The sequence below is a fragment of the Rhamphochromis sp. 'chilingali' genome (genome assembly GCF_963969265.1).
Source record: "Rhamphochromis sp. 'chilingali' genome assembly, chromosome: 17".
In the NCBI taxonomy this organism is placed as follows: domain Eukaryota; kingdom Metazoa; phylum Chordata; class Actinopteri; order Cichliformes; family Cichlidae; genus Rhamphochromis; species Rhamphochromis sp. 'chilingali'.
Genome location: NC_137944.1, coordinates 18991532 through 19004705, shown reverse-complemented (window position 1 = coordinate 19004705; position 13174 = coordinate 18991532). Strand labels below are relative to the sequence as shown.

At 40.7% G+C, this 13174-nt stretch overlaps 1 protein-coding gene across 9 annotated transcripts in view; it reads left to right on the top strand.

The window, feature by feature from the left end:
• Nucleotides 1-13174, top strand: part of spire1a (spire-type actin nucleation factor 1a) — a 33459-nt gene that overhangs the window by 16173 nt on the left and 4112 nt on the right. For 2 of the 9 annotated variants that reach the window (XM_080863811.1, XM_080863813.1), the window contains exons 3-14: nt 1494-1760; nt 3456-3581; nt 6232-6306; nt 6477-6641; nt 6775-6861; nt 8019-8148; nt 8952-8993; nt 10329-10376; nt 10691-10845; nt 11280-11361; nt 11452-11591; nt 12641-12664. In XM_080863811.1, the coding sequence (XP_080719937.1) occupies nt 1494-1760; nt 3456-3581; nt 6232-6306; nt 6477-6641; nt 6775-6861; nt 8019-8148; nt 8952-8993; nt 10329-10376; nt 10691-10845; nt 11280-11361; nt 11452-11591; nt 12641-12664 (1341 nt within the window). The remainder of the gene's footprint in view (nt 1-1493; nt 1761-3455; nt 3582-6231; nt 6307-6476; nt 6642-6774; nt 6862-8018; nt 8149-8951; nt 8994-10328; nt 10377-10690; nt 10846-11279; nt 11362-11451; nt 11592-12640; nt 12665-13174) is intronic. The other 7 variants (XM_080863814.1, XM_080863818.1, XM_080863812.1 and 4 more) reach the window with 4 other exon arrangements.

The window sequence follows — 13174 nt, the reverse complement described above, 5'->3', positions numbered from 1 at the left end:
ACATTTCCAAGGTTGTTTCAGGTTGACTGGCCAATACTTCCGACACTTGTTGACCTCAGACCGAGGGTTAGATCAGTGAACTAAGTGCGCTGATGTAAAACTAGCAGTTTTGTGTGATCTGATAGTTGTTTGAAACATCAGGAAAGGAAAAAAAAAAAATGAAGGTCATGTCCTACTAATTAATGAGAGAAGGCAGTGATGAAATGAAATCATCTCCTGGATTATGGTAATTATTAAGTTTCTATCGGATACACTGGCCTTTTTACTCATTCACTTTGAAGACGTGAACTGTCCTCCGTTCAGGTGAACTGAGGTTTGTTGTAGATACGGTTGTTTATCTGAGTAAGGCAAGGGTACTATGAAATGAGGCTTGTTCCATGAGGATGTGCTGGTGTGCTTTTAATTATAGCGGAGCAGGAGGAGACAAAAAGCTGAATGTCGTCTGTCAGCTGGAAAGAACATAATGTTGGCATAGTTAACTTGGAGTAAACAGATTTCAGCAGATGGGAAAGAAATGTTTTTACCCCTCGAGCTAAGAAGAGCCACCGATTTGAACCAATACAGTGAAGACTTACAGCAGAGTATTACTGCATTTGCTTTCTGCAAATACGATACTGAGGACATATGACATTGAATACAGTATAAAGGAAGTTTGTGGAGTGACCGACGTGATTACTCATTAAACGTGGTCTGATTTCATCAAGCTGAAGTTGTCTGGCCATAGTTCGCTCCTGCTTCTGCAGTATTGGTCAGAATTTAACCAAACTTGCAATGATCACCCAAATTGTGATCATAGTCACAGTCAAGGTCATTGTTGTTGGTCTCAGTGGATTTTAATTATTAGTGTGCACAATCCCGCTAACTAGTGACAAGAAAGCGTATCCTTTTCTTTCTGTAGTTCACACATTACATGTGAATTGTGATGATTGTGAGACGCATGAGCTGCTATTCACTCACGGCGGCGTAACATCCGATTGAGCCATGTAAGAATAAAGGAGGTGTTTATCCAGAGAATTCGCACAGTGAGCAGAAGTCATGGTTGTTGCCTCCTTGATGCTCTGCAGAACATTTTCTATTGTCAGGAAACATGTCCGACTGAGACTCGCGTGACATTATGAAGCATTCATGTGTGGAAATCCTTTTCATCATAACTATTCAAAACACAATTCGACTTATCGAATGCATAAACGTTGTACTGTTCATGCCTTTAACACAATGAGTAATCACTCACATTGCGTGCTAGAAAAAGTAAGCAAACCTATGTGCTAAAGACTGATATTCTTTTTGGTGTTCCAGTTTAGGAGATGATGAAAGTTGTCAGTGTGTGCACCTTTAGAAGTGATCCTCACAATAATTAAAGTCAACACTTGCAAGTACAACTGTTTGTTTCAGAATTTATCTGTTGTTCAAGCCCCTGAGTGCCTAAAGCTACAAAATGTAAAATCAACTTGGTGGCCTGTACAAAATAATAACCTACAACCTCTTCTTTTTAGGTTATTGACTCACTGGGTGTCATGATCTACAAAGCTCTAGACTATGGCCTCAAAGAAAACGAAGAGCGCGAGCTCAGCCCGCCGCTGGAGCGCCTCATCGACATGATGACCAACACGGAGGAAACGGAGAGTGACCCCTGTCCCGACGAGGGCTACGAGGCCACAGAAGAAGAGGATGAATGCGAAGAAGAGGAGGAAGGGGACCTCGTGTCTGATGGCTCCAGCAGTACAATCAGTAGCATCCGGAGCTATCGAGACATCATCATGGTAGGGTTTAATTTTATTAAGATACACATATAATCGGTTTGCAATGAGAGCTTAGTTTGTCTGCCAGATTCCTTGAGTACATAAATCTGTTCTCAACACGTGCTGCTTCTATTAACTCTAATAATTAACTACAGTGTTCCTGCTGTAGAGCTTCATCAGTCTGATCACTTGGTCCATAATGGATTGAAATGGCAGAGCAAATTGAAATAAAGCAAAGCTATCGCAGGCATATGAAATGTGTGGCTTTCTATTTTGTGTGGAATAAACTGCCGTATAGTTTGTGTGCTTGCCACATTTTTACAGCTGGCTTATTAAGAAAGCAGTGCAGCCGCATGTAATCACCCCAGCACAAACGTTTTCCCCTGATAGAAGCTGTCACACTGTAAATTCCCCAAGTAGCTTCTGAATAAGACGGGTAATTATAGCCCTGTAAACACACTGGTATTAAGGGAATGGGGTTAGAAGGTTTCACAGCCTGTGTTATAAAGCCTTATAAAACTGATGTGGAACACAAATTTCAGGTCTGTTTGCTGCCTGTGTGCATCTTCCCTAAGCTCTTACTCCTCCAGCAATCACTCTGTTCAGTGTAAAGTCATTATGGCATGGCTGCGGACAGATCTGGCACATCTACATCCAGTCTTATTCTCTTCTGACAAACAGAGGTATGTCACTTTGAAGTTCCAGCGAAACGTGAAGCTGGTACAGTATGACAGGACCTGCTAGCTGGCATCCTACTTAGACAGGAATATTTAAATGTTAAAGTGCCGAATGGGTTTGCTCATTGCTCTTGTACAATGGAGTGAACGGAGGCTACATGAGCTGGTATTGTTCTACTGAAAGTGAGTTAGGGGTTTGGATCCAGCCACATTTATGCCAATTATGGCTCATCAAATGAAGCCCTGAGTTTAACATCAAATTTAACTCCATATTCTTATGTTTGCACACTTGATTTCCAGAAGTCGTGCTGTTATTTTGCAGTTTCACTTGGTTTTTCCATATAAACACTTTTTTTGCATGTTTCCACAGAGAATTGTTATCAGTAGAAACAATGGAAACGACAGCTGCTGTGATATTTTAAGACTGTTTTAACTCTCACTTCTCAGGTGTCATATCACCTGTTATTTTCCCATCGTGACAAGAAGGCGTCTGTTTGCAGAGTCAGACATTTTTTCAGCTTGCCAAGCCCTTTACCTGAAAATGAAAATATGCCATCCATCTGGTTCGGTATTGTTTTTTTTGGAGATTATTTGACAGCGCATGCATAACTCCTTCAGGTAACTCTTATTGTCACAACAATTGGACTCGGATACCACGCAGGTCGGCGCTTTAAATGGTGCGCAACCAGTGATTGTCAAGCAGTGTTGTTCCAGCTGGACAAGCAGGTTTAGTGTTATTTTTGTCAAGTTCCCCAACATCACACGAGCCTTTAGCCACGCATGAGGCATGACTGAGAATTAAAATGCCCACTTTGGTCCAGATTGGAGTTAAATTAGTCTCAATAGGGTTACAAAAGTGTACAAAGTGTATGATCCACAAGCATAAAGACGATTTACAAATGTACATAAAGGTTTGTGTGTAATTTGGAGTACTGACAAATGTGTGCTTCAATCCACACACAGATATAAAGCAGCTTTATTGATTGTTTATTCCATAAGCACCAGTATATGTAATACATTGCATTCTTTGCCTCTACAGCTATGTTCTTCCCACCTACCCAGTCCATCAGATGCCCCCAACCATTACCAGGCTGTGTGCCGGGCTCTGTACGCCGAGAGCAGAGAACTGCGCACTTTCTTGGAGAAGATCAGGAGTGCCAAGGAGGTATGAACTTTTGATGTGTGACATTATGACGTTATTGCTAATTGAAGTGCAGATGAGTGCGACAGTCTTCTGCACTTACCTATTTTAAATGTTATCGCTACATTTCCAAAGTTGGGTGAACTTTTATGTAAGTCACTCAAGAACTAAGAGGGCACGTCACAAATTTCTCATATTATAAACATGAGTGCTAAGAAAAACTGATGGACAGAACAGACTGTGAGAAAGGACCAAACTCTTTTCTAACGGTTTTACCACTCTGGTTTGGTACATATGTTTGCTTAAACTGCTGGAATAGGGATCTATTCGGCCAACGGACTTATTGCTGGGGAAAGAAAATCCCAGAGTGGTGCCCAGAAGCAGAAACAACAGTCCACGAAGTGATTATAGTACAGATTGACTGAGACGGTGGGTGTCCCTGGATGACCCTCTTGTTAGGCCAGCCATGAGCTCGAGTGCTTGGCATAACTTAATTCTGAATGGGCATGTTCTGGCATCCTCTCTCAAGTAGCTGTGCTCAACCTAACAGGAACGGTTGTGTAAGCGGGATGTTTTTACTGGAGTAGCTGAGAGTTATTAGGGTGGAATACCCACTTGTGCTGTTTTTCCTTTTTTTTTTTTTTTTTAAATTTTATTTATTTTATTTAGAGCAATATAAATTATTTTTTACAGTCATGAGGGGAAAAACGATTCTCAGTTGAATAACTAAATATGCCCTTACTGCTTCCATATTAAGAGGTTAAGTAGCAGGAGGCAGGTGCTGCTAATCAAATGCTTTTGATTAACTGATCATCAGCAAGTCTTAGCAGCCCTATATATTAAAAAAAAAGAAAAGGGGGGGAAAAAAGAGGTTTTGCCAGTTTCTGGTATGAGTGTTAATACAATGGCATGATCTTCCCAGGAGTGGATGTCTCAACAAATTCACTCCAAGTTCAGAGTGCATTGCTCAGAAAAAATGCAAAAGACCCAAGAGCTATGTCTCAGTTTACAGGCCTCAGGTGGTATGTTCAACCTTAAACCTTAGTGCAGTGCAATTAGAAAAAGACTGAACAAGTATGGCCTGTTTGGAAGGGTTGTCACAGAAAGCCTCTGCGCTCTAAAAAGATCATGTCTGCACAGCTTTTCTCCAAATGTAGACAAACTTACCCACTTTGTCTCATCTGTCTGAAAGTATGTTGTTCAAAAAGTCTTGTGTTTTGTTTAGATGCAGCTTTATAAATATAAAACAGCATATGAGCGCAAACGACTAATACCAACGATAAAGCACTGAAGTGGAAGGGTGACAGTTTGGGCTTGTTTTGCAGCCACCTGGGCACTTTGCAGAGATTGAGTTGACCATGAACTCCTCTGTGTACCAAAGTATTCTGGAGTCAAATGTGAGGCCATCTGCCTGGCAGCTAAAGCTTTGCTGAAACTGGACAGTGATCCCAAGAAAATCAGCAAATCTAAAAAAAATAAAATAAAATGGCTGAAAAAGAGTCAAGATGCTGCAGTGGCACAGACCAGATTGAAAGGCCGTGGTGGGATCTTAAGAGAGAAATAAGTTTAAGGAGACCATGTAGCAAAGCCAGAAATGGTAGGTTTGCTGTACAATATGTACTGTAAACACTAGCTTCTGTAGCAGGCATGATTCATGCAAACAGTCTTATGTAAGACGGTGTGGTTATAGAATCAAGTTTAACTTTATTACAGCAATTTAAAGAGCTCACAGGATTGCATCAGACCACTGCTGTATAGGGGACTGGCTGTAGCCTTAAAGGCCTCTGGATGATTGCTAATAAGCAACCATACACTGTACCTCACACATCACACATGCTTCCAAATTAGGAAATGATCAGTTTTTCTTAGTTTCTCTCACCGTTTCGGACTTTTCTCTAACAAGATTGTGAACAGCATTCTTCTCTTGGGAGCCAGCCAGACTAGAAACCAATGTAAATGTATTGAAAACGGCATCACTGACTCTGTTATCATCGTTCAAAACAGGAATGACCCCAGGGAAGTGAAGGTGGGAGATGCATATGCAACTTTCATATCACTTTCACTGAAAGACAGAGGTCGGAACAGTGGGAGTCGGAAGTTAAAATATTACATAACAATTTTTATTTTTTTATTTATTTATTTATTTTTTCCCCCTTAGGGACTTCTTTCTTTGATCTAAAACCCTGGTGTTATGGTAATTTGTCATTTTAAAATTGAGATTAACCAGCACAGAAAAAAGATTGAAAGTATTGGACATGTCAGGAATGAGGTTGATCTTGAGCAGTATCACAACTGAAGTAGGTCACCCAGAACAGTTCTGCATAACAGATTCAGCAGTCGCATATTAATGGCAGTCATTAGTTGTTCATTGACCCTTTTTTTTTTTTTTTTTTTTTTTTTTTTTTTTGGGTCATTGTTTTTTTTTTTTTTTTTTTTTTTCCCCTCTGGCATAAATTCGATTTCAAGATGAGAAGGATCCACCTGGTCATGTGAATCCACATTTGTTTAATTAAACAGGCTGCCATGACATTATGGGCAATATGCCTAGGACCTTAACCTAATATTTGTCTGGGAGAGAGTTGGGCACAAGTTCACTACCATCACTTTGCTCATTTTCTGTCTCATTTTTTCCTTGCTAACATTCCATGTTATCCCATTTTGCTATCTTGCCTAGAACCTTCGGAAGATGGAAGGGGAGACTCAGGAAGAACCTGTTAAAGACCTCAATGAGCTGCAAAATGCAGACTGGGTAAGAAGATCTACTTGGTACATCAATTATCACTTTAAGGCAGGAATGTCAAACTCATTGTACATCATGAGCCACATGCAGTCTACTTTGATCTTGAGTGGGCCAGACCAGTGAAAGGCATTGCAAATGCATAAGTGCATCACTAACCGTGCCGCTTGTATTCCAATCAGGCACGGTTCTGGGTACAGGTGATGAGAGATCTAAGACACGGTGTAAAGTTGAAGAAGGTCCAGGAGCGCCAGTACAACCCACTACCCATAGAGTACCAGCTCACACCCTACGAGATGTTGATGGACGACATCCGTTCAAAACGTTACAAGCTGCGGAAAGTCATGGTGAGGGTGTTTGGAGTTTTTTTGTTTTCGTCCTCTGTGTAGTTCAAAGACAAGCGATGGTTTTGTTCTGTAGCGTGACCTTCCATTTTTTTTTTTATCACGTCTTCATGTTACTTTTAATGTCTTCTCCCAGGTGAATGGGGACATTCCTCCACGGTTAAAGAAGAGCGCACATGAGGTCATTCTGGAGTTCATCAGGTCACGACCTCCTCTCAACCCTGTGAGTCGTGCAGAACACGGTGTCAGTAATTAGTATGGAGGCTCAAAATCAATAAAAATACATGAATTTATTAATTTGCAATTACACACAATAATATTGTATTTGATAAATATATATATACACACTTTTAAATGTATTACCTCAAACAAATTTTGGCATTAATCTAAAAATATGTCCTGTTTATTTGTTGCTTGATTAGCTCTCGGTCACACAAAACTTGAAACCAGTCAGTAACCAGGCAACCACTGGTCAACAGGAAAGCAGTTGGTGAGTGGTTGTTCACGGTCGCTAGGGAAAATTGGTTGCAAAGCCATAAAGCTCATTTTTCTGCAGTTTTCCCATTTTAGTGGTCCTGGTTGCCAGGGCGCCCACTGCCTGTCTCTTAAGTTGGATTTGATCTTAGTTCTCTAGTGAACCCTTAATGGGCTTTAGCCATTAGCCAGTCAACCAATAGTACAATAGTACCAATTGTAGTATGCTCAAAACACACTTTAAATTATAGCTCGTTTAAGCTGCATCCGTGATAAAGTAATTTTTTTTTTTTTTAATGGATATATAGCTTTGTTTAGGGAAAAAAAACTTTTGTGAGCAAAATAAACAAGTAAATAAATAAAATGACAGATATAGAAGCAAAATAAAGCAGACATATAATATTGCATTTATAAAAAAAAAAGAAAAAAGCAAACAAATCTTCTGTTATACACTAGATTTGACATTTTAATGACATCAGTTTAATTATTGAATCCTAAATTTACTTTAAAAAAAAAAAGCTTGGTCCTTTGTAGCATGTGTCATGTATGTAATTGGTATAGTATTTAAGTATACCTCATGTACTCCACTTTCAGTACAGTAAAATTGAACTTGGACAGTGACGTGACAATTGTCGTCTATATTCAGCACAGCTGTGAAAACACTGAAGTCCGTGACATCAATATTTAGTTGTCACTTATGATACCAGTACCCTGCCATACACGATGCTGCAGATGCCAGATGGCTGAGTGTGAATGTTGACACATGCAAGTCTATCATTACTTTTAGCTAAATGATTAATTTTGACTGAGAAAATAGCTGAACGACGTCATCACGCACTCTTTCAGAGCAGAGGTGTGAGAGGAAAATCTTGGTAATCAAATACGCACTCCTGATTGTCACGACAGGTCTCTGCTCGCAAACTCAAACCACACCCTCCGCGTCCCCGGAGCCTTCACGAGCGACTGCTGGAGGACATAAAAGCAGAAAGGAAGCTGAGGCCGGTTTCACCCGACATGATCCGCAGAAACCGCCTGGGTGAGATGACGATTACACAAACCCACGCTCAGAAATGATTCTACTTATGGCCTGACATATAAGCACGAACTTGCACTGCTCTGACTCACATGCAAATGTATTGATCTTTAGAAGAAATCTCTCTGGGGGAGCGTTGTTCTTAACTTTCTGAATGACAGCTTTCAGTGAACCTAACCCATCCACTCAGGACATAAAACATTATCCATGAATTAATCATTCTTAACTGCAGCCATCACGAGTACTCGAACAGCCTGCTTCCTGCATCGATCTCCTCGCTTTATTAAAGGTGTCAGTGTTTAAACAAGGATCATGCTGACTGCAGCTGTGAGCCTTCATGTCTTTAGTATAGCTGTTACTGCAGTTGCCCAAAGATGCCCAGGTCTCTGCGTGTGACCTTAAGTGACATTACTCATTATGTAATGCAGTGCCTTTTGAAGTGAGCAGTACATAGGTCGTAATCCTCTTTTAGTATATAATGGTTATACATGGACTGAACATGGTTTCAATTAAAGCTAAAAAAGCAGCAGTCTTTACCATCCAGTGTTCTGTGCAGTTCATAGACCAATCCCTTTGTAAGTGACTTCAGTAAACTAATGTTCAGTTGTTGCATAATCGTACATATGGGGCAATTCTGTTAAACTGTTTATGAAAATCTGAGATTATGGAGCCGTTGTGAACGCATGGACGTGTTAAACTGGGATGATTCTGACATCATCGTCCATTATAACATAACATTTTCTTTGTTTTCTATTTTGCTTCCTTTCTTTCCTTTTTTTCCTCCCAAATATGGGCATATCTGTCAGTCATGCGACCCCTTAGCATGTCTCACAGCTTTGACTCATCAGGTAAAGTTCATGTCACCTGTTATGTTCTATCCTATTGTTGTGCCCGTGTTTTATTCTAGGCTATTTTTTAGGATTTAGATTCTTGCTTCTCCCTGATTTAAACACACCCCACATACTTCACGCTTGTGTTGTACAAGTGCATTTATGACACACTACTGTCACTTACTGGCTGTTTATTATAAAGACACTTTCTGAAGGTGAGAGGAAAGATGGGTCAGCACAGTGCACCTTAATCTTAGGATGCGTGAAACTGTGTTGGTAATGTTCTGTTGCTGGGGTGATTTTTGGGGCAGCCTGTGGACACAATAAACGTACAAACTCCAGAGAGGGAGGGGATATATTTTAGGGGAGATGCTAGTCACAGAGGCTGTCTGTGGTATAGCTGTTATGAGATGGCAATTGGGCCAGAGCCAGTAAAGTGAGATTACAAATCATCACTCTCTCTACAGCTTGCCTCCCGTGCTGGTCATCCTAATCCTCCCTCTCAATGTGAAAAGTGAAAGAATTATGTAACGCTGCTGTCAGCAGCCTAACCCCTTAGATAAATGGTTGGGAATGGGAGATGACTGTTCGAATGTAGCGTTACAGTTCACGAGGTGACCACAATCCAAATTATGTACGAGAATAACTTTTAGCACTGTGGCTGCACTCATTGTCTTTCCCTGCTTCCTCCCCCGCACTTCCCTTCGTACGCCTCTCCCTCTGTGCTTTCTAGTTTACGCACAATGTGTTTAAGCTTTAATATAGACCACTATCGCACAGCGTCCTGTTAATTCACACCCGGGGTCTGTACTATGAAGCGGGCTACAATTGTGATTGCGCAAAGCGCTGTCAGTCGCAGGTTTTCACATCTCCAAGTCAACCCAGGTTTTCTGATTCCAGCTAGAGGTGGTTTAATTTACATAGAGCTGCATACTTCTCGCAAGGATGGATAGATAGATAGACACATACATGTGGATATATATAAATTGTGAATCTCAACCTCCTTATTCTTTATGGCCCACACTCTGAGACCCACTGGATTAATGTGTCCCTGAGATTTACTCTTGGGTAAGGCTGTCTTAAGTTTATTTTTCCAACTGCAACCCAGGTGGTGTTAAAGGCTCAAGTAAAGAATACATATTTATTAAAACTACAGGGCAGCCTTCCAGATCTTCTCGGACCCCCCCCCCCCCGAGTTACCTCGCTAAGCCCGCAAATGCTGCTTCATTGTACAGGCCCTCTGCTCTGACAGATGCTTGTCGCTGTCGAGTCCTCCCCGTGGTTCTAGTCTGGTGTTTGTTAACGTCTGTGTGAGCTTCGACTGAAGGTTATATTCCCTTAATTCATCTGCAGGTGCAGGGAAAAGCATCAGCACTCCTCAGGACTTGTTCCGCAGCTCAGGTAAAGCACACACGGACCGGCGTGTCGTGGCAACTTTGGAGTCTGTGTGACAAAGCAGGAGTGTCGTGAAAATGAGTGAGGGGAAATTGATGAGAAAATCTGAACCGTTGGCATGTGGCTGAGGTTTATCTTCCTCAATTCTGCCTCTGTGGTGTCCTGTCATAACACTGTAAAGAAGTCTTTAATACCAGCTACTGAAGGAGTTGACTCGTGATGTGTGGTTCATGTGTACATGTGACATCTGTAACAGTGTCTCTGTTTATTATGTTGGACGCTGTATCTTCCCGCTTTAATTGACTGTGTTTGACCCACAGACACTCCTGATGCTCGGAGGAAGTTGACCTGCAGCACCCATTCACTGTCCAGCAGCACAGCAGGACCAAATCAGGGCGGCGGGCAGGCGCTTAGCCAGAGAAAGAGGGTGCTCAAAGCGCCCACGCTGGCGGAACTGGACGGCTCAGATTCCGATGTAAGATGTCTGACTCGTATGATTGAAAATTGATTGCAAATGATCATGCGTGTCATGTGACTTCATCAGAATCTTGGTTATTATGCCAAAAGAGCAACAAAATTATACACAGTCCTATTTGGTGCAAAGAAAGAAAACAAACCATCTTAACTTTTTCATGCACAAAATTAAAAAGGAGAATTTCTAATAAGCAGTATAAAACAAATATTTTAAAAAAATAGATATGTATGTGATGGCTTCTTGAGCTCAGAGCATCATTATGTCTAAAAGAATCTTATTCCACAACATTGCTATAATATGGTTAAAGTGACGTTCTGATTTAGTAGCTAAGCTCTCACAATTATTAATGACACGTTAATAATAGGCACACAAACTTGATTGTGGTAGTTATGAATTTTCGATGAATTGCTAATATGTCGTTTTCTGGATGACAGGAGGAAACCACACGGAGCAGCTCCAGCATGTCCACGTCTTTGATAGAAGACACGTCTCCTGACTCCGTCGCAGCCACGAAGGGTATTAACTTTTGAACATAGTGTATTACACAAATTAAATGTTCCCTCTCTGGCAGACTTTTTCATGCATATTTGTGTCCCATGTCTCCAGCTCCAAAGTTCCTGCCTGTCTCCGCCACTCCACAGCCAGACAAGCGACAATCTTCACAGAGGCGGCACTCTATCGAGAAGGAGTCCCCTACCAGCGTCAGGCCTTTCTTACCACCATCCAGACAGAGCTCAAAGTCTTTGGTACGTTACCTTGTGGAGGCTATTTCTATTGGACTCTGTTTATGACAGATCTTTATCATCTAAATGATTTTTAAAAAAAAAAGTAAATATAAAAGCAGATACTCGGAAGCATTTCTGAATGCAGTTCATGACCCACCAGTTACATCGATTAACAGCACCAGACGTACAATACGTCTGTTGAATTTACTCCTGTTCTGTGACCGGCCATTGGTTTGCAGTGAGGTCACTGGTTTTCTCTGACTCTGAGCGTGGTCCTATGATTCTAGTGAAGTTGATGGATCTAATTGAAAGCACAGGACAGCGCTGTACGAAAAGGATTTAGGTCAAGTTGGTTTATTCTCACTATTTATGTATTTCTTTTCCTTTTCCTTCCCCCCCCCCCCCCCCCCCCCCCCCCCCAACACTGCCAAACCCAGATCTTCTAATTAAGCCAGACTCAACTTTTAAAAGTCTGCAGTGATGCATGTCAAGAATTAGAAGGCTTTCACAGAGAGAACTTCATATTTTAAATCTTTGATCCCTAATCCTTTCCAGAATCTTTCATAATTAGTGACAAATGTTGCTGATTCTGTTGTTTCCATTAAAATCTGTCCAGTTGACAGTAGAAACAACAAACAGTGACGAGATTAATCTAAGACATCTTTGATGAGTCACTTTTAAAAGTTGGAATAAAAAGTTACTGTTCATTAATACTAGGATGTTAACTCTTTCTCCCTCAGATTCCTGCTACGGGTAACCCTCGTTTCTCTTTCTGAGTTAAGCAGTTTGTCTTATTTCAGACCTGTTTCCAGAACAAAATGATTGAGTGTGCATCAGAAGTTGGTGGGAGGGATTTCTGCCTGTGCAGCTTTTCCCTGGTTTAAAACACCCTCTCAAACTTCATTCATATAAGAAGCTGAAGCTCTTTAGTTAATGTAGAACAGTCAGGTCTTTGTTGCATCCCCTCCCTTTCTCGTACTCCTGTTATATCTCATTTACATGTTTACTCTGATTAGCCATCTTCTTCCAAAGACTCACTTTAAATTATTTCTTATTTTCAAATGCTACAGCTAATGACGGATCCCAGTGGCAAGGTAACTAGGTCAATTTCCTGTTTATCGATTTATTTATTTATTTGCAATGTCCACTAATCCTAACAATTAGTACTAAGGAATGCACGCAAGGGAGAAAGTGATTTAAAGGAATGCCATGCCAAGTATTATGGCAGGAATGCCATAATACTAAGTGCAATAATCCTTTCTGTCATCGTTGTATTTTTACTCAGTTGTATATAGTATTTGTATTCTATTTTTATCTTATTGTATATTTATTTTATTCTACTGTATATAGTATTTTATTTTATTTTATTCTATTCTGTACAGTTGTGTACTGTATTTATTCTTATTGTATTCTAATTTTTGCCTCATAACTTTTGCACTGTCCACTTCCTGCTGTGACAAAACAAATTTCCCACGTGTGGGACTAATAAAGGTTATCTTATCAAGGTTGGAAGATGCAGCCTAAAGCCTATCACTGTATCCGGCTTCTTCAAAGCTGTTTTTTATTGCTAGATGTACTCTGTGTGGTTTAGTTGAGGGAGCTGG